Here is a 22,431-nt window from a genome sequence, read left to right as displayed (position 1 = left end):
ATAGTGTTTGTCTATCTGACTTAATCTTACTTATCATAATGACCTCAAGGTCCATCCATGTTGTTACAAACAATAGAATGTCTTTCTTTCTTGTGGCCGAATAATAGTCACACAAGTGCGTGTGTGTGTGCACACTTCATCTTTATCCATTCGTTTGTTGGTGGACACTTAGGTTGCTTCCATCTCTTAGCTGTTGTGAATAATGCTACAATGAACATGGGAGTGCAGGTATTTCTTTGATAGCCTTTCATTTCCTTTCTCATTGTTGTCCTGAAAAAGTAGAGTTGCTGGATCATTTGGTATGGTAGTTCTATTTTTAATTTTTTGAGGAACCTTCATGCTGTTTTTTCACAATGGATGTATCCATTTACATTCCCACCAGTAATACGCAAAGGTTCACTCTTTTCCACATCCTCACCAGTACTTCTCTCTTGGGGTTTTGTTTTTTTATTATTATTTGTTTATGATAACCATTCTAATAGGTGAGAGGTGAAAACTAGTTGTTTTGATTTTCATTTTCCTGATGACTAGTGTAGTGATTTTGAGCAACTTTCCATGTACCTATTGGCTATTAGTATATATTCTTTAGAAAAATGTCTATTCGTTTCCTCTAGTTTTTAAATCAAATTGAGGTTTTTGCTATTGAGTTGTATGGATTTTTTATATATTTTGGGTATTAACCCCTTACCAGGTATATAATTGGCAAATACTTTCTCTCAGTTCATAGATTCTCCCAGTCCTTTTTATTTTGTTGGTTTCCTTTGCTATGCAGAAGGTTTTTAGTTTAATATAGTCCACTTGTTTATTTTCATTTGTGTTGTCTTTGTTCTTAGTGAAATCCAAAGAATCATTGCCAAGACCAATGTCAGTGAACTTAGGAGCCTACCCTGTTATTTTTCTAGGAGTTTTATAGTTTCCAATCTTAGGTTCAAGTCTTTAATCTATTTTGAGTAGATTTTGTGTGTGATGTATTAAGACAGCAGTCCTTTTTTCCCAGCACCATTTATAGAAGAGAGTATTCTTTTTCCATTGTATTTTCTTGGTGCCTTTGTTGTAAGTTAATTGAGCATATATATGGGTTTATTTCTGGGGTCTCTGTTGTGTTCCATAAATCTGTGTGTTTTTATGCCAGTACCCGACTTTTACATAGCTTCATAATATAATTTCATACAAATTCCATACAAAATTTAGGATTGATTTTTCTATTTCTGTGAAAAATGCCATTGAGATTTTAATAGGGTTTGTATTTTACATGTAGATCATTTTAGGTAGTATGAACATTTTAACAATATTCCTCTAGGAATATCTTTCTATTTGTGTCTTGATCGATTTCCTTCATTAATGTCTTTTAATTTTCAGTGAACAGACCTTTCACCTTGGTTAAATGTATTCCTAAGTATTCCTTTTGATGCTGTTGTAAATGGAACTTTCTCTTTTTCTGATAGTTATTAGTGTATAAAATGTAGCTAGCTAATTTTTGTATATTGATTTTTGTATCCTGCAAGTTTATTAGTTTTAATAGGGTTGTTGTTGTTTTTTGTATTAGTGTTTAAGGTTTTCTAACTATAACCATGTCATCTGCAAATAGTTTTACTTCTTCCTCTTACCTATAGGACTTCTAATACTATACACATGTGTCAAACACAAGGCCCGCGGGCCAAATCCGTCCCGCCAGGCCTTGCAATGTGGCCCGCACCGCGCTGTCATCACTGCACTCCGCTGCGTTTCCATCACAATGACAGTTTATGACTGTTCAGTAAACCATTCGGCCCGCGATTTAGGCTGGATTTTAGATTTTGGCCCCTTCTCTGATTGAGTTCGACACCCCTACTAAGAGTGGCAAGAGCAAGCATCTTGTCTTGTTCTTGATCATAGAAGAAAAGCTTTTAGCTTTTCGCCACCGAGTATGTTAACTGTGGGCTTGTCATATATGACCTTTCTCATGTACATTTCCTCTATATACAGTTTGTTGAGTTTTTAACATGAAAATATGTTGAGCCGAAACTGGTTTGGCTCAGTGGATAGAGCATTGGCCTGCGAACTGAAAGGTCCCAGGTTCGATTCCGGTCAATGGCATGTACCTTGGTTGCGGGCACATCCACAGTAGGGGGTGTGCAAGAGGCAGCTGATTAATGTTTCTCTCTCATCGATGTTTCTAGCTTTCTATCCCTCTCTCTCTCTGTAAAAACTCAATAAAATATATTTTTTTTTAAAAAGAAAAGATGTTGAATTTAGTCAGATGTATTTTCCTACATCTCTTGAGGTGATCAGATTTTTATCCTTCATTCTGTTAATGTGGTATGTCACACTAGTTGATTTGCAGATATTTGACACAACCTTGTATCTCTAGCATAACTCCCATTTGGTCATGGTATATGATCCTTATAATGTATTGTTGAATTCAGTTTAATGTATTGTTGAATTCAGTTTGCTAATTTGAGGATTTTTGCATCTATGCTCCTGAGGGATATTAGCCTGTAATTTTCTTAGTGTCCTTGTCTGACTTTGAAATCAGTGTAGTGCTGCCCTCATAAAATAAGTTTGAATGAGTATTACTATTTTTTAAATATCTGGTAGAATTCATCAGTGAAAACCATTTGGTCCTAGACTTTTCTTGGTTGAGAGATTTGTGATTTTTTTATTCGATTTCCTTAGTAATAATTTGTATTTTCTTTTCTTTATGATTCATTCTTGTAGGTTACATGTTCCTAGGAATTTACCCATTTCTCCTAGGTTGTCCATTGTGTTGGAGTATAATTGTTCATAGTAGTATTTAAATTAATTATATATATGTGTGTGTGTGTGTGTGTGTGTGTGTATTGATTTCAGAGGAAGAGAGAAACATCAATGATGAGAATCATTGATCATCTGCCTCTTGCATGCCCCCTTGACTGAATTGAACCCAGAACCCTTCAGTCCACAGGCTGACATTCTATCCACTGAGCCAAACCTGCTAGGGCCATAGCTGTCTTAAATGTATAATATTTTGCTTATTAAGACAAAATTGACCAAAAAAATGTTTTAAAAAATTAAATGATGTCGCTCTCGTTTTATTATCAGGGACTATAAGTTGGGGAGGAGAACTGAGATCTGCTTAGAGCCCCTTCAGAAAGAAGAACACTTAAGGTAAGAATTACCTGTCTTATCACAGTGAGTGGCTTCTCAGTAGTATGGCAGATTAAAAAAGATTTTGTTCTGTGTCTATAACATGGAACCCATTTTCCATAAAAATGAGACTGTTCAGTAAGTCCAAGTGCACACTAAGCCCACTCGATCTTGAAGGACAAGCTGGATGCTTGTGTTCGCTCTGTTGATGTAGGTGGTGAGTCTGAGGTCAAACAGCCTTATAGCACCTCTCACTCTGGCCCTTCATTCTTTTTTCATCTGAATATCAAGCCTGACATATTGTCTCGCGCTACTAGGATATAATCTTTGCGAGAGTAAGCACTTTGTTTTTTGGTCATGGCTGTATCCCCAACATCTAGAACAGTGATTTTTGTCAAAGTGAAAAGTACTGTTTGAATAAAAAAGCATTCCAAAGTTTATTTTTTCACTATAGAAGAAACTTTTATATTGTACGCCATAAGCGTCTATAGACACAAGCTGCGGACCTTCCCCACACATGTCTATTTAAAAAAAAAAAAAAAGTTTTCCCTAAATCATTTTTCATTAGAAATTTCAGCTGACTCCTAGCCCACAGTTTCTTTCAAGGTACATGAATTCATGCACTAGGGCCCTGGTACAATCATAATCCTGGTTTCTATAGTTAAAAATATAAAGTTCTTTCATATCCCATTCTTTGCTTTACCTTTGCCTCGCTTCCTATCTCTATCTTTGAGCTAGTCTTCTAGGGTCTAACTAAACAGGTGTGGCTAGTTTTCTATCCTTAGCGTTACCACTTGGGTGCATGCCACTGTCTCCTCCCATCTGGATGGTTGCAGTCCTAACTGCTTTCTGTAGAGCCCATTCTATACCAAGTGCAGGATGAAGGGAATCAATGGGGGGGGAGGAAAGGAGACATCTGTAACATTTTCAATAATAAAGATAAATCAAAAAATAAAATGAAAATTATATTTTAAAAAAAAGAAATTTCAGCTGAAAATATTCAAGAACACTTGAATTGTAATATATTTGTATTCATTGCAAATTGATTTAATTAAATTCAAAATATCGTGGTGTGTGGGGATTTCCATTTTGGATGCGTGGCAATTAACTGAATACTAAGTCTTTTGTTAGCATCACCGATTAAGGTTCCTTCACCTGACATCCAGTAACTTTGATTGCACCCTTTCAGCCACTGACCTTTATGTGATGTGACTGTCTTAATACAAATTGTGTTACTAGTAGTTTCTGGGGGGATTTCTGGATCAAATGGTATGGACATTTTAAACCTTTTAAAATAAGTTATTAATTCCTTTACAGGTAAGTTATACCAGTTTATGTTCACAGTGTTTTGAGTATTTACTTCACCCTCAAACCAACATTGAATATTGTCATTGTTTAAATGTTTGCTTCATTGCTTTGATTGCTACTGAAATTGGGCATTTTTTTTCCAAAGGCTTGTAAGACATTTGTGAATTATTTCATACATTTTGCCTATTTTAATGGGGTCTAGTTTGTGTGAGCTCTTTCTGTGATGACATTTATCTGCCACGTCTGTTTTAGCAGGATCTTTTGTTTTCAATAAGCAAGATCCCTTTGAAGTGCTCTGCACTTACTTAGACCCCTAACCAGCCTCTGGGTCCTCATCGTCCTCTTCACCCCAGCCTTCTTGGCCGCTCCAGCATCTATGCTGACCTCCCCCACCCCTGCTCCCTCATGGAGAAGGTTCAGTCTCCTCCAATTACTCTTTCCTCCCATTGCATAACTCTTTCTTTTGGTAAAACACCAATATAACAGAAATAATCTTTAAAACCACTCCTGTCTCACCATCCTAAAAACAAGTGAAACAGTAGTTTTCATTCCCCCCTCCAGCTTCCAGTCTTGCCTGCGTTTTATTTCACGTGTATAACAGTCTCCATAGGTCTCTTCTACGCCCACCTTTTGGATTAATCTTTCCCTTCTTCCTGGCTACCCCACAGCAAGTCAGATTTTTAGACCGCCCAGGCAGTCATGTGGCTGGGACCCTCTCGTCTGGGAGGAGCTTCTTCCACCTTCAGTGTCTTCTGCCAGCTCAGAAGGGGAGCTTCACTCCGTCCTGGGTCAGGAGGAAAGGAAATGAGGGTTTAGTGGCACCTCTTAGAAAAATGAGAAGAGCTGGAGGGGAAGCTTCACACCTCACTCCCCCTCATATCGATGGTGCATTTCTCAATTTAAATCTGATGTTTTACTGTTTCTGGTGCAGCCCTCAGGACATGCTGCTGAGGACACAGATGCGCCTCCCTGGCAAACGGGCATATGCCCTGCCCGTGGACATGGTGTGGGACGCTGCCCGGGCCACTGCCAGCTCCCTGCGGCAACGAGTGGCTGACTTCTGTTCCCTTCCTGTAGAGAAGATCGAAATTGCCAAATACTTTCCTGACAAGTTTGAGTGGCTTCCAGTGTCCAGCTGGGTAAAGTGTGGTACTTCCTGAATAGCAACAGCTTAACTGCAAGTTTTCACAGATAGGGAATTTAGTAAGAATTTGAGGTGGTTTTCTTAATTTAAGATGCTTAATTTTTCTATAGAACCAGCAAATTACCAAGAGGAAAAAGAAGAAAAAGCAAGATAATTTGCAGGGGGCACCTTATTACTTGAAAGATGGAGATATTATTGGTATTAAGGTAAGTTGTTTGACAAAACACCAGGATTAGATGGTTTCGTAGAAATGATTTATGAAATCTTCATGGCACAGAACATGAAGGGGAGAGCAGACAGCTCCTCATGCAGTCCAGTGGGGCCTCGGCACCAAAACTGTGGGTCTGATGTGAGTAAATGCTTCTGAAGTTTTACACTAACAGTGTTGCTGCTGTAGGTGTGAGGAGGTACCTGCATTAGGTTAAAACATTTCCTTCCATTTCTAGTTTGCTGTTGTAAATCATTAAAATGGGTGTTACTAAGAAATATGTCCTTGACCTGGGCCATTCTTACATTCTTCCGACAAACTTGGTTTGTTGTCATGTGGTAATATTTTTTAATTAAGTGAACTACTTAATCACCACTTCTAGTCAATACTATTAGATAATTGACCCTCCTCCCCTAAAAAGTAAATAAAGCTGTTTACCTGCCATGTTTCTGCATAGGACATTAAAGAGACTACAAGATCAACATTCATAAAATTCTAAGGTAACTAGGAATACAGCCAACAAAAAGATTTGTAAGACCTCTCTGGAGAATATGACAAAATTTTGAGTGGTGGTAAAGCTTCAGTTTTTACTCCTGAGAGGCTTCCTTTCTAAGAACAGGATAGAGTTATCCCAGTGAAAACCCAGACGATTACATTAAAGAGGATAAACATGTGGATTGCCTGATTATTAGTTCTGATGATACCGACCCCCACAGACAGGGAATTGACAGGTATTTCAGATCTACATTAAAAATGGGTTATTCAGTAAGTGGTTCCATACAGAAAAAAATGCAGTCATAATTTTGTTTTTCATTAAGAGGGTCCCAAGCTTATGTCAGCCCCAAATCCCATAACATTTGTGCGCACCTCTGCTCACACCAAGCACAGGTCAGTGTAAAGGCTTATGTGTGAAAAGCAGTGATTTCCAGTCTTTAGAAGAATAGAGGTAAGAAACAAAATGCACAACTTCAAAGTAGTGCCAAAACCGGTTTGGCTCAGTGGTAGAGCGTCGGTCTGCGGACTGAAAGGTCCCGGGTTCGATTCCGGTCAGGGGCATGTGCCTTGGTTGCGGGCACATCCCCGGTGGGGGGTGTGCAGGAGGCAGCTGGTCGATGTTTCTCTCTCATCAATGTTTCTGGCTCTCTGTCCCTCTCTCCTCCTCTCTGTGGAAGATCAATAAAATATATTTTAAAAAAAACAAAACAAAACAAAAAAAAAACAACTTCAAAGTAGTGATTAAACTGACTACATCAAAAGAAACCATCATCAAAAGTCAAGTCACAAATAGGAAAAGATATACGCAACAATAGAATAAGGATCATTATCCAAATGTACTTCTACCAATCAATTTCAAAAAGATAACACAATCAGGGAGAAATGGGCAAAGATGAAATATACCTGGCAATTCTCAGAAAATTAAATGACCAATAAACAGATGAAAAGGTAGGCATCTTCCTGGCAACCAGGGAACTGCGAACCAGCAGTGATTGTGGCCAGACCCCCAGCACTGCCTCCACGGGTCCAGCCGCACTGGAAGTGGCGGGGCAGCACTCAGTTGGGGGCGAGGAGACACAAAAATGTCCACTGAAGCACTGTGTGACAGTGTGAATTGGGAAGACCTTAAAGGACCCTCAAAGGGGATAAAATGGGGGAAAATACTGCAATAGGTATTGAGCATAGCAGTTAAAATTTATAAACCAGAGCTGTGTACATCCAGGTGAACATATCTGGTGTAGAAAATGATGTCCCAGGATAGGCTTTCACAGAAAGTCTAAGCCGTGTAAATGCTGAGTCCGCCTCCTGTGCTGCCGTTGAGTGACAGTGGGGACAGGACACTAGCACCAGCGTGATGGTGGGCTTACCTGGAGCAGGGGCGGGGCATCAATCAAGTCTATGTCTTTTCCTTGGAAAACACAAAATGAAGCAAATATGGTAAAAGGTTAGCACAAATAATAGCTAACTTTCACTGACAGTTCTATTGGAGGCCAAGCACCATCCATGTACACTTTAACTCGCGTTTCCTCATGACAGCCAGGGGAGGGGTTAACTGTCACACTACCCTGGGGACATAGTGTCTCCCATTATCTCCGTATTTTCTCTCATTTATCAAGGTCACAATTTTACAAAAGCACATCATGTACAAGTTACTGGACTAGAGATTACATTATTTGCTGGGATCTTTTCTCCCGAGAGCAGAAGCAGACAGCCTTGCAGTTGTGTAGGTCCCAACTTAGGTGACCCAGTCAGCTCCCCCAGAGCCAGGCAGAATCGCCTTTCTCTGACCTATGCTATCCTCCAGGGTTATCTTCCTTGAGGTCAGCATTTTGATGGGTTCGCACAGGGTGGCCAGTATTTATGGTAAATAAATTCAGAACTAAAGCTGACACAAGTACTGGGGCGCTTGGTCCCTCAGGAGACCATACTGCGTGTCCTGCGTCTGTACCGCCCTGCCAGACGCTCCCAGGAAGTAAGCCGGGCGTGCCTTTCAGCAGCTCCAGTGGAGCTGGAGGGGTCGGGTGGACATGGCTGCCCACAGACTATCACGCAGGTGGCTCCACCCTGTTCTGGTGGGGCCTGTGCTGGGCTCACTCCAGGGGCGTTTTCAGTCAGAGGCAAAGGTCGGGTGGCTGCAAAGTCATTTCTCCCGCTCCGCCTGCCACTCAAGTCTGTCATCAGGCACTAGTGTTTACTGTCGGTTATTAGTCCAGTTTACGTCAAGGTGGACACAGCTTTATGTTGGTTTCAGTAATTTTCACAGAAATGTACATACTTGACTCAAATGCAGGCTAAACGATGTCTGAACACGTGGCTCCTTCCTTATTTTAAAATGCAGAATCTCCTGGTGGAAGATGACGGTGACTTCAGCACAGTCCGAGATGACATTGCGAGGGAGGACCCTGCTCTGGGGAAAAGGAAAAGGTAACGCGAGGTTCTCACTGTCTTACGGATGCCGAGGCCTGGACAGCTCGCTCTCCTCACTGAGAGCTCTGCCGAAGCCTCAGGTCTCAGTACAGGGCTGACGCTTTGGAGAAACTTTGTGTCCTTTAGAACATGAGCCAGGCCTGTGAGCCTGGGACAAAGATGCTCTCAGCCTCACCTTGAGGATGCAGCCAATTCATTTTTCATTTCCTGCACCTGCTTCCCCCCCATTTTGGGTCTTCCCTTCAGACACAGGTCTCAGTCACCTGAAAACAGGCATTCCCAATCACAAACCCACCAGCTGTCACCTGTCCCTGGTGGCTGCTCCCGAAGCTGCCTCACCTCACTGACCTCTTCCTGCCCAGCTCAGGCTCTTCCCACAGTCCCCCTGCCCTGCAGTCTCTCCTCCCACCCCACCCCCAAACTGGTTCCTTGCCCTGTGCACACTTACCCTTTCCTCTTCTGTGTAGTGGGCTGCTCCCTTTGAAACCCATATTTCAAACCCCAGTGCTTGGACCAGCTCACCACTGCATTACCACCTCCATGCAGACCACACCAGGGTGCCAGCCCTCCTCACTTGCTCCCACTTTGGTCTCCTGAAGTTATCCCACACCCCCGACCTGGGGGGACCCCGTGTCAGTGATGGAGTTGTTGACAGCCTCTGTCTCCCGCAGCCAGGAAGCGCTTCGTGTGCAGAGCAGCAGCGTTCCCTCCGGGGCGGGCACACCTGGCCGGCCCCACAGACCAGAAGCTTCCCTATCCATCCACGTGGGGAGTTTCAGATAGCGCCGGCACCACTGATGTCCCTGTGGGCTCAGGGCCTGGCCAGGAGCGGCTCTGCCCCTGCCAACTTCGCTCTGTGGTTCCGTGAGAGCAGGCCTGTAGGCTGCTTCCACTTTATTAGAGACGTTTGGTCTCAGGCCAGGCAAATGCACTTTCTCACCGGCCTGCACAGCATGGCCACCGAGGGACACATCCGGGCCGTGTCTTACAGGTGCCAGACGCACTGGGCCCAACCACCATGGTTACAAGAACATTTCCTAGTTCTGCACTGACTGCAGGCACACAAGGTTGGCCAGTGAGGTGCACAGTCCACTCTTCCCTCCCCTGTTGGGACAGCGTATTATCTGCACTCAGAACTTCCGAGAGCTCAGCATGCTGACGGGCTGGCCAGGCTGGAGCAGGACACGGGGAGTCTGTCTGTTCTGGTTCAAACCGTGTCATCTGTGATCAGAACGTTCCCGCTGTTGTGGCCACCCGAAGCCAGCGCACTGAGCTGATGGTTCTGAGAAACCTCTTCTGGAACAAAGGAACGTGTACCAGCTTCTCGCCCTTCAGCATGGCCAGCTGTGGATTTAAAAGGTGTGACTGGCACTTACGACAAATGCTGCATCTGTGTTACGAACCGACTGACACTTAGGACACAGACTATTCACTTTCTCAAACTCAGTCAAAAGTGGGATTCCTGAAAAGAAAGTAAATTCTTCACTTTTATGCCTCAACAAGGCTCAGTACGGTTATGATGTCACACAAATCTCTCATCAGCCCTTTATCACTGGCATTAAGATAGTACTTCCGTGTTCAGATGTGGGCGAGGTCTCAGCTGTCCCGCTTGGTGCAGGAGGTAGTAAGTGGACATTGGGTGGGATGAGCCTACTTTTGCTTCCTGTCCCCCTTCCAGAACCAGCTGGAACCCTCAGTCTCCTCCCTATTTGTCTGAGATTGTTGGGTCTTATACTGTGTGCTAATGTATAAGAAGTTGGAATTTCACTAGCAAATTGTGCCCATGTTCTCAAACGCTCGGCCCATCTCGGAATGTGCACATGGGTGGCAGCATGTTTGTGATGATCCCGAACTGTGAGTTCATGTGGCTTGGAGCCCAAACCTCAGTGCAAGCCCGCCTGTTCCTTTACTGTAACTCACAGGTCTTGCTGCACCCTTCATGCCATTATTTAGGTAATGAAATAATGTAATAACTGAAAGCTTTGCTTATGAGAAGCCAGAGGCCTCACTGGATGTGACTCACCAAGACAAGATGGGGATGGGTGGTTGTGCCTTAGGGTCCACAGTGAGCCGCTGGGGCTGCAGAGAGAGCTGTACAATTTATTAAAGAACAAAGTGTCTTCACGTCTTGTATCCACTTTAAGCCGACTGCTTCATGTTCCACTTGGACTTTTTTCCCCAAGTACACTTCAGATGCTAAATAAGCATGGTTTATATTTAGAAATGCTATATCAGGACCACAGTAGAAACAACAGAAGCATGTTTTGGTTTTAAGTTCAGATTCCTGGGAAAAACTGTTGCAGAAGCTGGCAGTGGTCTTTTCCTTCTAGGGAATAAAACTGGCCATGGGGCGCAGAAGACAGTGGCTTGCCCTGCCAAACGGGTTCCGGGATTCATTCCAGTAATCTGTAATTACGGCTTCCCGGGCATCGTGTCCCTCAGAACGGACTTCCTATGCAGTATCACAGGCCGTTCACCCATGGGGAGGGGACCCGGCAGCTCGTCTCATTCTGTTCTTCAGGGCAGTAATGCATGGCAGCCAAGTACATAACAAACTGTGTCCTGGACTCACGACCTTTCAAAGAGGAGAGTGAAGCAGTGAGATCCATGCAAGTCGGGAAGGAGAAATGTCTACATTCCCTCCAGCGCTCACCCCTCCCACCCAGGCACCGTGTGGCGCTGATCCAGCCCTCAGCCCAGCTGGCCTGAGCAGCAGCAGGACTCCTGGCTCAGGAACCTCAGAGCTCACAGCAGAGCTGCGGCAGCCATTCCAGGCCCTGGTGCCTTTCTCTCTGCTAGTTTCCACCTCCCAGAGGTTTCCCCAGGTGGTGAGATGCCACTAGCATCTCTAGACTGACATCCTCTCAGGCCTGCCTCATTCCAGGGCCTGTAAAAGTCCTGAGCCTGACACCCATGGGCTCAAAGTGGGTACCCTCCTCACTTGCTGTCACTTCAAATAAACGCAGAGGGAGAGCAAGACAGGTGAGGTGGGGTTGCCCACAAGAGAACCCAATACAAAAACGTCAAATGTGACAGCATCCACCTTGATGTTAACAGCTAGTCCACCTACCAGCGGACCACACATGTCCCTCTCCACAGGCAGCGTCTGCTCCCCACCCAGGTCTCGGGGGAGGGCGACAAGTCCTCTGGGGTGTAACACCTCAAGGTTCAGCCTACAGCTAAATGACATGTAAGCCCAGCCTGGAACCAAGTACACAGGGAGTGGGTATGGCCACAATGAAACCTCTTTTCCGAGAGACAGAAGACACCCAATGCAGCACTCACAAGCCCAAGTTGCTACACGATGGCACGAACTCCCTCCCACTTGTGAGGTGAGCCCTTGCGCAGCTGTGCTGGCCACCCTGTCCCGCTCCAGAAAGCCTCGCACATCCGCTGCCCCTGTGGGTACACTTTACATGGGTGCTGGGAGGACCTACCTCACACTTGGGCACTGCCTTCCAGAGGATGCTCATCCTGGAGCCCAAGGGACTGAAGTGCCTGGGAACCAAGTGAGCACAGGCTTTCATCTGCCAGCTTGGAGTCTGGTTGGCAACACCACTTCCTTAAAGGCTCAGAGACTTACGGTGGAATCTGCCTCTGAACGGGAGCCAGGGAGCCTTTACCTCCCAGCCAGCTGCTCGCCTCCCATGTGTCTACTACCTATTCATGCTTTTGTGATCAAAACTGAGGAGGCTAGGCACTCGCTCCTGACACATGCAGGTTCTAAGGCCAGCACGCTGGTGGGACTGGTGCAGTCAGAGCTGTCGCGCCTCCCCACCCCCACCCCCACCCATCCCACCTCCAACCTGTGTGGGCAGCTCCCCTGTGCAGCCCACCTCAGTGCTCTCAGGCCACGCCTCCACTGAGGCCTCCACACCGCAGACTGCCTAGATCTGCCCAGTCTGCCCAGAAGCTTTCTCTGCACCAATTCACACATCTCTTTAGGAGCCCCTGACCCCACACCTGCATAATCATTATAACCTGTATCTATATGCTTTTGCTTTTCTCATACAAAACCATCAACCTCGATACCCACTTCCATTCTCAAGCCATCCATAGCCCAAAGCTAGCTGCTGGAGGACCAGTCATCAAGTCCACCCTCCAGGCCAGCAGCAGGAGAGGCATGCTCCCTTGTTTTTAAGGGAACTTTCTGGAAATCCCAGTAAATACTGAATCTTTTTGACCAAAAGTAAGTCACATCAGTCAATGTGCAGAGGAGATGTGGTCACAGCTGCAGGGCATATTTGAGCACAGCCCCCACCCCACCCCCACGGTGCAGGAGGGAAAGGAGTTTGCAGGCACAGGCAGTGGCTTCCACAAAAGCTAAGAATCTTAAGAATACTCAAAATGAGATTACACAGCACAGGGCCAGCACTAGGGTACGGTGAGACCTTGGGCACAGAATGTAAAGGCACCCAAAAGCTCAGTAGCAAGCGAGGTCCATTTTCAATACAATACTTTTGGAAATCAAAGTCAATGCAGAAGAGCCCACAACAAACAAATTCAACTTATTTTTTAGAGCAGCTGAAAAATGTAATTCTGATGCAGTTTGGAAGGATTTTGGCAACCAACATTCTATGTCAAAGTACAAGAAATGAGGACAAGAAATCCGACAATGAAGAGATCCAAAACAGGCTTTTTTTATTTACACACAGAACCACTTATTTACAACCCCCGACATGGACTATGTACATAGCAACACAGCAGGCATATGCTCCACAGTGAGTGCTGTATAAATTAAGATCATAAATATGAGGGTGAGCCCCACCCAAGAACACAGAACCCTTTCTCCCAGACTCTCCGGGGATCTTCGTCCTGCCCCACGCTGACAGGCACCCCACCCCAGGGCACAGCTGGGTGCTGGAGTGGGCAGAGGCACAGCCCCACGTGCAACAACAAAGATGGCACAGGAACGGACGCCCGCCCTTCACTGACGTCATGCAAAACTCACGTCCCTTCCTTTTGCTTCTGATGAGAATTATAAAAATGGCTTTTATGTAAACAGTGTTGCTTTAGTCACTGACAACATATTAATCTTAAATGCCACACACGACCCAAACCTAAGCCTTTCCCACGGGTGGGCACTGAGGGCACGGGATGGCCCCGGGGCCACTTCCCCTGCACCTCCTCACCGAGCTCCAGCCTGTCCAGTCCCATCCAGACGCCCTCAGAATCCAGGTGCCCACCTCGAACAGGGCAGCGCCCTTCTGGGACCCCAAGATTTCTCCTTTCAAACAAGTGACCTCTCAGGGGCTAGAGTCTCTCTCTTCACCTTCCCCCACTTAAACAGCTGTTCAGACGGGGAAAAGAATCACCACTGCCTGGTCTCACACACAATGAGGGCATGTGCAGAACACGGGGCTCTCACTCCAACCCCTGCCGAGACGCCACATGTGAACACAGGAGTGGGCACCCAGAAGAACCACCAGTGGGAGCACCCCCAAACCAGAGACGGGTGCCTGGTCATGCCCAAGGGGGACCCACTATCCACACTGGTCAGAGGGGTCGGCAAAGTGAGTGGCAGGTAAATGCTGTTCAGCTGTGACTCTCCAAGGGGCCCCTATGGGTGACTCTGGACAGCGCCCTGAGGCCTCATGCCCAGGCCCCTCACAAAGTCACCCTCCCCTTTGGGATGCGGGACCCTGGCACCCAAGGGGGTTGGGGTCCAGGGTGGAAGAGAGCCCTGTAAGGTGTGACTGACTGTCTCTGAGGGGCAGCCAGGGGCAAGTCAAAGGCAGTGATGACTTGCAGGGAGCTACACAGGCACCGGCACCTCCAGGGACCTGGGGCCTGGCAGCACCATCCGAGAAGCCACCACAGGTCAGAGACTCTCAGGACAGAACGGACATGCTGTCTCCAGAGGAATACTGACCCTCCACTGCGGGGAGGCCACCAGCCATTGGGCGCTCCTGGCCTCAGACAGCACCGAGGCTACTGCGTCCTGGGCACACAGGACCATGTCCCCACGCCCGCAGCTCAGGAGGGACCCGAGACATACGGGCCAGGGGTTCATCGGCCCTAGAACGTGGCTACGTTTACCAGCTCCAGGAGCAGCGAGTTTTCCTTTCTCTTCACGTCACATTTAAATGAACAGGACTGGAAACACATCCATGGTGCCTACGAACCAGGGAAGGCAGGACCTCACAATAAACAGGGACATCTGCAGTGAGTGGCCGACGGGTCCGGGCCCTGACTCCGGAGAGCCTGCTGGGAGACGGTGCCTGACAATGCGCTATGAAAGGGCAGAGAGAAGCCCGGACACTGGTGTGCGGCCAACCAGGCTGTTTCTGCCGGATGCCGGGGGCCGGGGAGCAGAGAGGTGGCGGTCACCCCATACACCACTGGGTTAGATGGTGCGTGTCCAAAGGTAGCCATGTTGGTGTGCCCGAGACCCTGGAACCGGCTGGAACAGTGTCCGAGAGGCTTCCCGCCACGAGCACAGGGCGTAGAAATAGCACCATGAGAAGGGCCCAGGACGGGCCCCGCCTCAGTCGCAGGAGGAATGGAGGACACAGGCCGAGAGGGCAGAGGCTAGGCTTCGGTGGCAGGGGGGCTGCGGCTCAGCTCCTTGATGCCACACAGGATCCTCTTCATGTGGCCCACCTTGGTCACGCCGAGGTCCTGCAACGAGAGCACAGCCACCCTGATGCCCGGCAGCAAGCCAGGCCACGGGCACCAGCATGGGCTGCCCAGCAGCGCTGCACACAAATGAGGGGAATGACGGTGACGCCAGATGGGCAGGAACGGCATAAGAAGTGACAAGGGTGCATAGCTGCGTCCACACCCCTCCTTAATCCAGTCGCTAACACTGCTGCGGGGACATCACACAAGACAGACCACACACAACCAGCAGCAAGTGGAATCCGCCCTCCCCAAGCACCACTGCCCAGGACCTGGCCCGAGACCACACCCTGAGCTGGGCCAGGTGCCCCTCTCCTGTCCCTCCCGAGGTGAGGCAGCGCCCGGCCTGCAATGTAAGCCGTGCACGTGGACACAGGGGAGGAGGGCTGCCCTGGAGAAGCCGCCAGGCTCCCAGCAGCTAACGGTCTCCCTGACTCTAACTGACTGTGTCACCACGAGAGGAACCCCTTGTGTTCCGAGTCCTCCACCACAGGGAGCTCTTCAGTGACAACAGTTCATCCACCTGGGCCCAGCAGAGCCAGGCACCCCTGCCCGTCTGCTCTGGCTCCTTCTGGTTGTGGTTAGTGAAAAATCACTGCATGGGGCACCATACATGTCACCCCAAGTGTTCACGTCACCCCAAGTCACACACGTTACTCCGAGTCACACACGTCACCCTGCATTGTAAACAAAGGGCCAAGAAGAACGGTAAAGAGCATCCTGATTCTGGGGCGTGGCAGCTCAGAGGGAGGGGACAGACGGAGCTGCGGGCAAGCCCAGGTGTGGAAGTACCTTGAGGTCTCTCCGCTCCAGGTGCAGGAGCTCGGAGCCCCGGATGTCGTGCCGAGTGAAGATGTCCTTATACTCACAGAGACTGAGGTGCTCCAGCCAGGCAGCAACCTCCTCTGTCCCCCAGAGGTGAACTGTCGGAGACGGAAAAGCAGGAGAGCAGTGAGTGCCAGCGCCCAGCACCAGGCAGGCAGCAGCGAGCACCCGAGATGCCCCAGGCACCCCAGCAGCAGGCCCCCTGAAACAGCACAGCAGCCAGCACCCACAACGCCCCAGCGACTGGCACTGCCCTGAGCTGTGCAGAAAGGGGTGCAGCTGCGGCAGAAGCCGGTATCTGTCCCTGCAGCCCTGTCCCCATGTCCCCAGGGGGGTCAGAGGCATCAAATGGAGGGGAAGGTGGGTCTGCTGTGCAGCTGAGCCAGCTCTCCTTCCACCTCCTCGAGCAGTTTCAGCCGCTCACCTCCTGGCTCATAAACTTTTGCATCACACCAAAAAGTATATATTTTGCCAATCTAACAAAAAAAAAACAAATAGGTATAATTTTGATTCACTCATTTTGGATGGCTATAGTTTTGTTGGCTATTTTTTTTTTTTAATTTGACAATCTAAGGCAGTGATCAGCAAACCGTGGCTTACGAGCTGCATGCGGCTCTTTGGCCCCTTGAGTGTTCTAATGCCACTTCTTCAAAATAGACTCGCTCAGGCCGAAAACCGACTTCTGCACATGGGCCATGGAGTTTGAATTGCATTGTATTGTATGCGCCCACACGTGGTATTTTGTGAAAGAGCCACATTCAAGAAGCCAAAAAGCCGCATGTGGCTCGCGAGCCGCGGTTTGCCGACCACTGATCTGAGGGAAAAGAATGTTTTAAACATTCTTGCAGCACACCGGTTGAAAAATCACTGTTCTAAGAGGGTTCATTTCAGTTCTGGCCACAGCAGGAAGGGAGACACACACAGAGAGCTCATGTAGTCACAGCCACAATCATTAAAAGAAACCAAATTTCTGGACAAACATGCGAAGAAGAATAGTAATCAAATGGCACAGCCCCAGCGGGCACCAATGCCGCCCAAGCCCAGGCCGGGCCCTGGCCCCCGAGGGCGCTGGGCACAGCTTGGTCAGGGCCAACTCTTCAGACAGAGGAGACTTTAAGCTCCAATTTGCTGACTCCCTGAGGTGCAGGAGTCTTGATCAGTGAACCGACTGAAAGGTAATCAGCAGCCCGACAGAGGAAGCAGGCCTGAGTGGGAGCTCTATGTCTCTGTCTTGTCACCTCTGCTGTCTTCCCACCCTGAACCCCCAATCCAGGGCAGGCAGGTGGTTCAGGAGTCAGTCACCTAGTCTACATGGGGAACAAGTTCAGGGCAGGAAATGACCACGGTCAGCACCCAACACAGAGGGGAAAGCAAGGCACAGTTCTGTAGCTGCAGACAGACGATCCTGCAGGCCACATGGGGGTGGGAGGGAAGGGGGCTCAGCCTGGGAAATTTGGGAAAGAGCCACGGACCACGGAAGAAAGGGGAGGCCAGGAGGCGCACAGAGCGGCGCACACAGCCAGAGGAGGGAGGCAGGTACCCGGGGCTCCCAGGCTGCTGTGGGCATCTCTGTTCTTGCTGTTTTTCTCCTTCTTAAACTTGGTCACCAGGCGAAATTTCCCGCTGCGGCTGCGTTTGGTAAGATCCATCACGTTCTGTGTGGAAAAGGAGAAACACTGAGAATCAGACCCCAGGGCACCAAGCCCCGAGTCACACCTGGATCCGAGAGGCGGCGGGGCCAAAAGATGCTTTGTTCCAAATTTACTTCTTCTTGTGTTTTTCCTTGATTTTTAGTCTCATGTTTATTGTTAATTTTTAATGCCTTTTAAAAGTGGTTTCACGGTGATCACTGTATTTTCATTTTATACCATGCATTTCCCATGTGATTAAGAAGCTTTGTAAATATTATTTAAATATCAGTACCATTATAGGAAGATTATTAAATAGGTTACTTAGCCAATCTGCTAGTGCTTCCCCAGGCTGATGTCCCCCGCCCCGAGGTCTGCAGCTACAGAACTGTGCCTTGCTTTCTCATCAGTGTCACGCACAACTTCCTAAATAAAGCTTTTCCTGCACTTTGCATTCTTCCCTTGGATTTACTCCCGGAGGCAGACTGTCAAGGAGGGGAGCAAGCGTGACACTGGCTGACGCCCCCCTGGACAGCCACAGGCCCAGAGCGCACTCCAGGCCGGGCAGAGCCAGCACTGCCCAGCGTCCCCTCACCCAACCTTCCTTCCCGACCGGTCCCTCCGTGCACACAGACGCCTGTGTTTCAGGCTGTGTGTCGCTGGCTGCTCTCGCAAATAAAGCCGAGATGCCTCTTCCCGGGCTGTGCCCCTGTCTTCTGCCCCCGCAGCCTGGAATCCCCCCAGGACCCAGCCCCCCAGCCCCACAGAGACCCTCACGGTTAGACTTGGCAGCTTATGACAGGGACATTTGGTCACGCTGAGAAAAACTGCATAGGGCTGTTCACTGGTCCTACACCACCTAGAATTTGGAGATGACAAGCACCTCGGTGGGAAGGTGCCGTGCAGCCGCTCCCTCTAACCTCCCTGCTCGCCCTCAGAGTCACCTTCACGGACTTCTTTTAAGAAGTTTTAAGTCCTCTACTAGGAAAGAGATCTCACAAAAATATTTTCTCACTGACCGCTCAAGAAATTTATGCTTAACAAACTCCTACTCAGCAAAACTGTCCATCATTGACTCTAACAGCTGCTTTGCTAGACCTTCAGCTCCCAGGCCACCAGCCCGGCCGTCTGTCCCCACACAGGCTGGCACCCACCTCGCACTTCACAGCGCTTCCCGCAGGAGCCACACAAAATCCTGTCCCCGTGTTTATATAATGTTTTGTTAATGAAAATGAGCATTACATTTATTTCTAACTTTTCATATGGATATGTTCATCCATTCATAAGACAGGAGACCAGTAGAATGAGGCTGATTATCATGTTATCTTCCTTTGTCTCCCAAGCCTGTTGTTTTTTTTAAATATATTTTATTGATTTTTTTACAGAGAGGGATAGAGAGTTAGAAACATTGATGAGAGAGAATCATCTATCAGCTACCTCTTGCACACCCCCTACTGGGTACATGCCCTTGACCAGAATCGAACCTGGGACCTTTCAGGCCGCAGGCCGACGCTCTATCCACTTAGCCAAACTGGTTTCGGCACCAGCCTGTTATTTTTTATTAAAATACATATATATATGGAATGCTTCACAAATTTGCATGTCATCCTTGCCCAGGGGTCATGCCAATCTTCTCTGTACCGTTCCAATTTTAGTATATGTGCTGCCAAAGCGAGCACTGCCCAGCCTTTTAAAATAAACACATTTCAGATAAATTATTCCACCAAGACTACTTCATAAGCAACTCTGAGACAATCCTCTCTTTTTTAAACACAATCACAGCACAGTTATCACGCGAAACCACCACCACCAATCCATGTATAGCTAATTGAGTTCTTTTTGTAAGCAATCTCCCCAAATGCTTCAAGGTCAGTCTGTCCTCAGTGCACTGCTCTGAACAGGACCCAGTCCAGGTCCTCAAGCAACCTCAGCCTCTCGCCCCTCCTTCACCCACCAACAAGCCATCTGTCCTGTAAGAGCGATGGCTCCCTGCTCCTCCCCACGGCGCAAGGCCGCTGAGGACATGGACACTTTGGGCAAGAGGAGGTCACTGGCTTAGCCCACCCCTCTCTTCCAAGTGGACACTCCCAGCCACTGATGACCCAGTACACCAGTACTTGCCCAGGGGACACAAAATGACCTTTTAATCCTGATGCACTTTCCAGCTAGAGTTCTTTTAAAAATCATTTCTTTCATCAATTATTTGGTTTAAAGAAATTATTTGTATAAATCTACTGTTAACACTGGAGTTTGGAATCAATGTGCCAATTTTAAAAAACATAATAAACAAAGTTCTGGACATTTGTTTCACAATACTGTGAATACAGTTAACACTAAAATTAGACAGGACAGAAACTGGTACCTTTTATGTTTCTCCCCACAATTTAAAAAAAATGAACTGGGACAATGTCCATCTTTTTCCAGCTTTAATGCTGCTTCTTACATATTCCTTGGCATTTTCCCCTTGGAGGCAGTATTTAGATTATTTTTCAAGTTGTTCTGTGGCTATTCTTTTTTAAATGTCTTCAGATTTCAATTTCTATAGTTTAAATTTTTCCTGAAAAAAATCAAGTTTCATTGAAATTTTAAAATTACCATTTCTTTGAATATAACTTACTTTATTTTCTTGTGATTTATTACACATTCCCTTCATTACTGCATTCTGTTCATTTTTCTTTGATTATATTTGCCAGAGAGTAGTATGACTTATTTTACTTTTCCTAAAACTCATAGATTTACCTTTTTTTCTTTCAAGTAAATGACTTTCCTATTTTTATGTTAGTAGAAATGCCACCATCCCCTCCAGGGTTTCTTGGGGCCCCTGCACTTCACCCCTATCTCCTCCCTCGCAGGGGCAGATGGAGCAGGAGCCGGCAGAGGGAGCACCGAGTGGTAAGGAGGCCAGCGGGGGAGGCACAGGGCTGTTCCGAGGACATGTGGCTGCAACTTCTGGCCTCAAGTTCCATCAGATGAAGGCATCCTGCATTGCATGCTGCCCTGAGTGCAGAGCGTGTCTGGTTTGTAACTAAAACCTGATCTTCGGCTCCACCTACCTGTACTACTTCCCACCGACTCCTGCGAGAACTAACACCTGCGCTGTCCCTCCAGCCCATGTCCGGGAACCTAGAAACCGGGGTGGCTCTAGACATGGCTCATAGGATCAGGAGGTCAGCCACCCAGGGACGACCTGTGGTGGTTTGTGTTTGTTTCTGTGGCGGCTGCACAGCCCTTGGTGATATTTGTTTTGAAAATATTCTTAGGTTTGAAGCATTGGAGCCACAATCCCTGTGACATGGGCTTTCCGTACCAAGACCAGACCAGACAGTCCCAAATGAAGCAGGTGTGAGCCCCCCACGGCAGCAGCTGCTGCTCTGCCCATGAACTGAAGACAAGACAAGCCCAGCCCTCCATTCTCCGTCTTCAGAGGAAATCTGTGTGCAGGGCAGGACGGAGGGGCACAATTTCCACTGAGTTAGGCTTTCTGTGCTGCTCAGTGTTGGTGCCCAGGAGTTACGTTGTGGGATGTCACAAGGTGAACTCGCTCCTTGACCACGCTGTTCACTCTCCCTGAGAGGAAGGCAGCCTAGGGCTTGCCTTTATCCAACGCTGCCCACAAAAATGGCCATTCGGCAAGCACCTGCCTGGGCTCCTCTGCCTGCTCTACGGAGGTGACTGCATCCCAGGGTGCAATGTGGTCCGGTCTGTCTACATCTAGAATCTGTGCCAAGTGGGGGGGGGTCTCTAAATGCGTGAAGAAAAGTGTGATATAAGTCAAACTCACCAACTCTGTCACTGTCAAAAACAAACCTCCAAAAAGCTGCCATTTAAAGGCCCCATGTGTCCCCACAGGAGAGGAAACAGTGGGTGGGGCTCAGCCTGCTTTCTACCCACTTCCTGGTCAGCAGGCAGTTCTGCTTCCAAGGGCAACACATGCCCAGTCACCAAGAGTCGTTCTCATACCACCCCCTACTCCTTCCTCCCGCCAGCCTCTCCCCAAGACATTTGACTAGAGGAAGATTCAAGACAGACTGACATCACCTTGGCCCCGAAGGCACAGAGCACACTCTCTACAGGCAGCAAAGGGCGGGCCGCCGCACCTGGGATGCCACCTACCTCTTCATCACTGGGCTCCAGGGGCTGGCACAGCCAGGGGGTGTCCACCAGCTTCCTGAGCTGTCGGTCCATCTCGGCAAGAGCAGCCCCCAGCCGCTCCTTCTGAGGGGGGTCCAGCTGCTGCTCCCGCATGGGAAAGAGAGACGCGCTCATTACTAGCAGTGAGAGCTGGGGCACAGCAGTCCCAGCGCTGAGCTCCACTCAGAGGTCCTCCTCCACCTCCCCTTCTGAGGAGCGTTGGGGGAGAGAATTAAACTCTCCTTCATAAACAGCGGAGGAAACCTCGCCTGCCGGACAGCCACACTCTCAGGGCTGACACTTCGTCGGCCTCCTATCCAAAGGGACAGGACCAGCCTGCTGGCACCAGCTGGAGATGCCGTTCCATTCCGGGACAGTGCGGCACTTCGGAGGGAAGAGCAGGGGGTACAAAAACTAGACTTTTGGGGCCTTTCTCCAGTCGTGTGACTTTTAGCAAGTTGTTTTGCCTCCTTGGCCTTCCAAGTCCTCGTTTTTTAAAACAAGAAGGTTGGCCAGGCCATCCCCCAGCTCTCCCTATT

General features: G+C 48.1%; 2 protein-coding genes and 1 non-coding gene across 8 annotated transcripts in view; 1 reads left to right on the top strand and 2 right to left on the bottom strand.

Annotated features, from left to right (window-relative positions):
- The window catches only part of USP40 (ubiquitin specific peptidase 40), a 71,323-nt gene extending 61,167 nt beyond the window's left edge, over positions 1–10,156 (top strand). For 2 of the 3 annotated variants that reach the window (XM_036421301.2, XM_036421300.2), the window contains exons 28-32: positions 3,061–3,126; positions 5,345–5,552; positions 5,668–5,763; positions 8,551–8,684; positions 9,359–10,156. In XM_036421301.2, coding sequence (XP_036277194.1) covers positions 3,061–3,126; positions 5,345–5,552; positions 5,668–5,763; positions 8,551–8,684; positions 9,359–9,470 — 616 coding nt within the window. In that variant the 3' untranslated portion in view covers positions 9,471–10,156. The remainder of the gene's footprint in view (positions 1–3,060; positions 3,127–5,344; positions 5,553–5,667; positions 5,764–8,550; positions 8,685–9,358) is intronic. The other variant, XM_036421305.2, reaches the window with a different exon arrangement.
- Positions 10,157–13,311: 3,155 nt separating this feature from the next.
- The window catches only part of DGKD (diacylglycerol kinase delta), a 100,053-nt gene continuing 90,933 nt past the window's right edge, over positions 13,312–22,431 (bottom strand). For 3 of the 4 annotated variants that reach the window (XM_036421319.2, XM_036421321.2, XM_045575706.1), the window contains 4 exons: positions 21,875–21,994; positions 17,674–17,788; positions 16,101–16,231; positions 13,312–15,308 (listed from right to left, as the gene is read on the bottom strand). In XM_036421319.2, coding sequence (XP_036277212.1) covers positions 15,219–15,308; positions 16,101–16,231; positions 17,674–17,788; positions 21,875–21,994 — 456 coding nt within the window. In that variant the 3' untranslated portion in view covers positions 13,312–15,218. The remainder of the gene's footprint in view (positions 15,309–16,100; positions 16,232–17,673; positions 17,789–21,874; positions 21,995–22,431) is intronic. The other variant, XM_036421320.2, reaches the window with a different exon arrangement.
- Positions 19,334–19,440, bottom strand: LOC118710084. Its single transcript, XR_004985293.1, has one exon. It is a non-coding gene; the product is annotated as a U6 spliceosomal RNA (small nuclear RNA).

Source organism: Pipistrellus kuhlii, unplaced genomic scaffold (assembly GCF_014108245.1).
Source record: "Pipistrellus kuhlii isolate mPipKuh1 unplaced genomic scaffold, mPipKuh1.p scaffold_m20_p_7, whole genome shotgun sequence".
Lineage (NCBI taxonomy): Eukaryota > Metazoa > Chordata > Mammalia > Chiroptera > Vespertilionidae > Pipistrellus > Pipistrellus kuhlii.
Note: the sequence above shows the minus strand (reverse complement) of the source record. Positions and strands in the feature narration are given on the sequence as shown.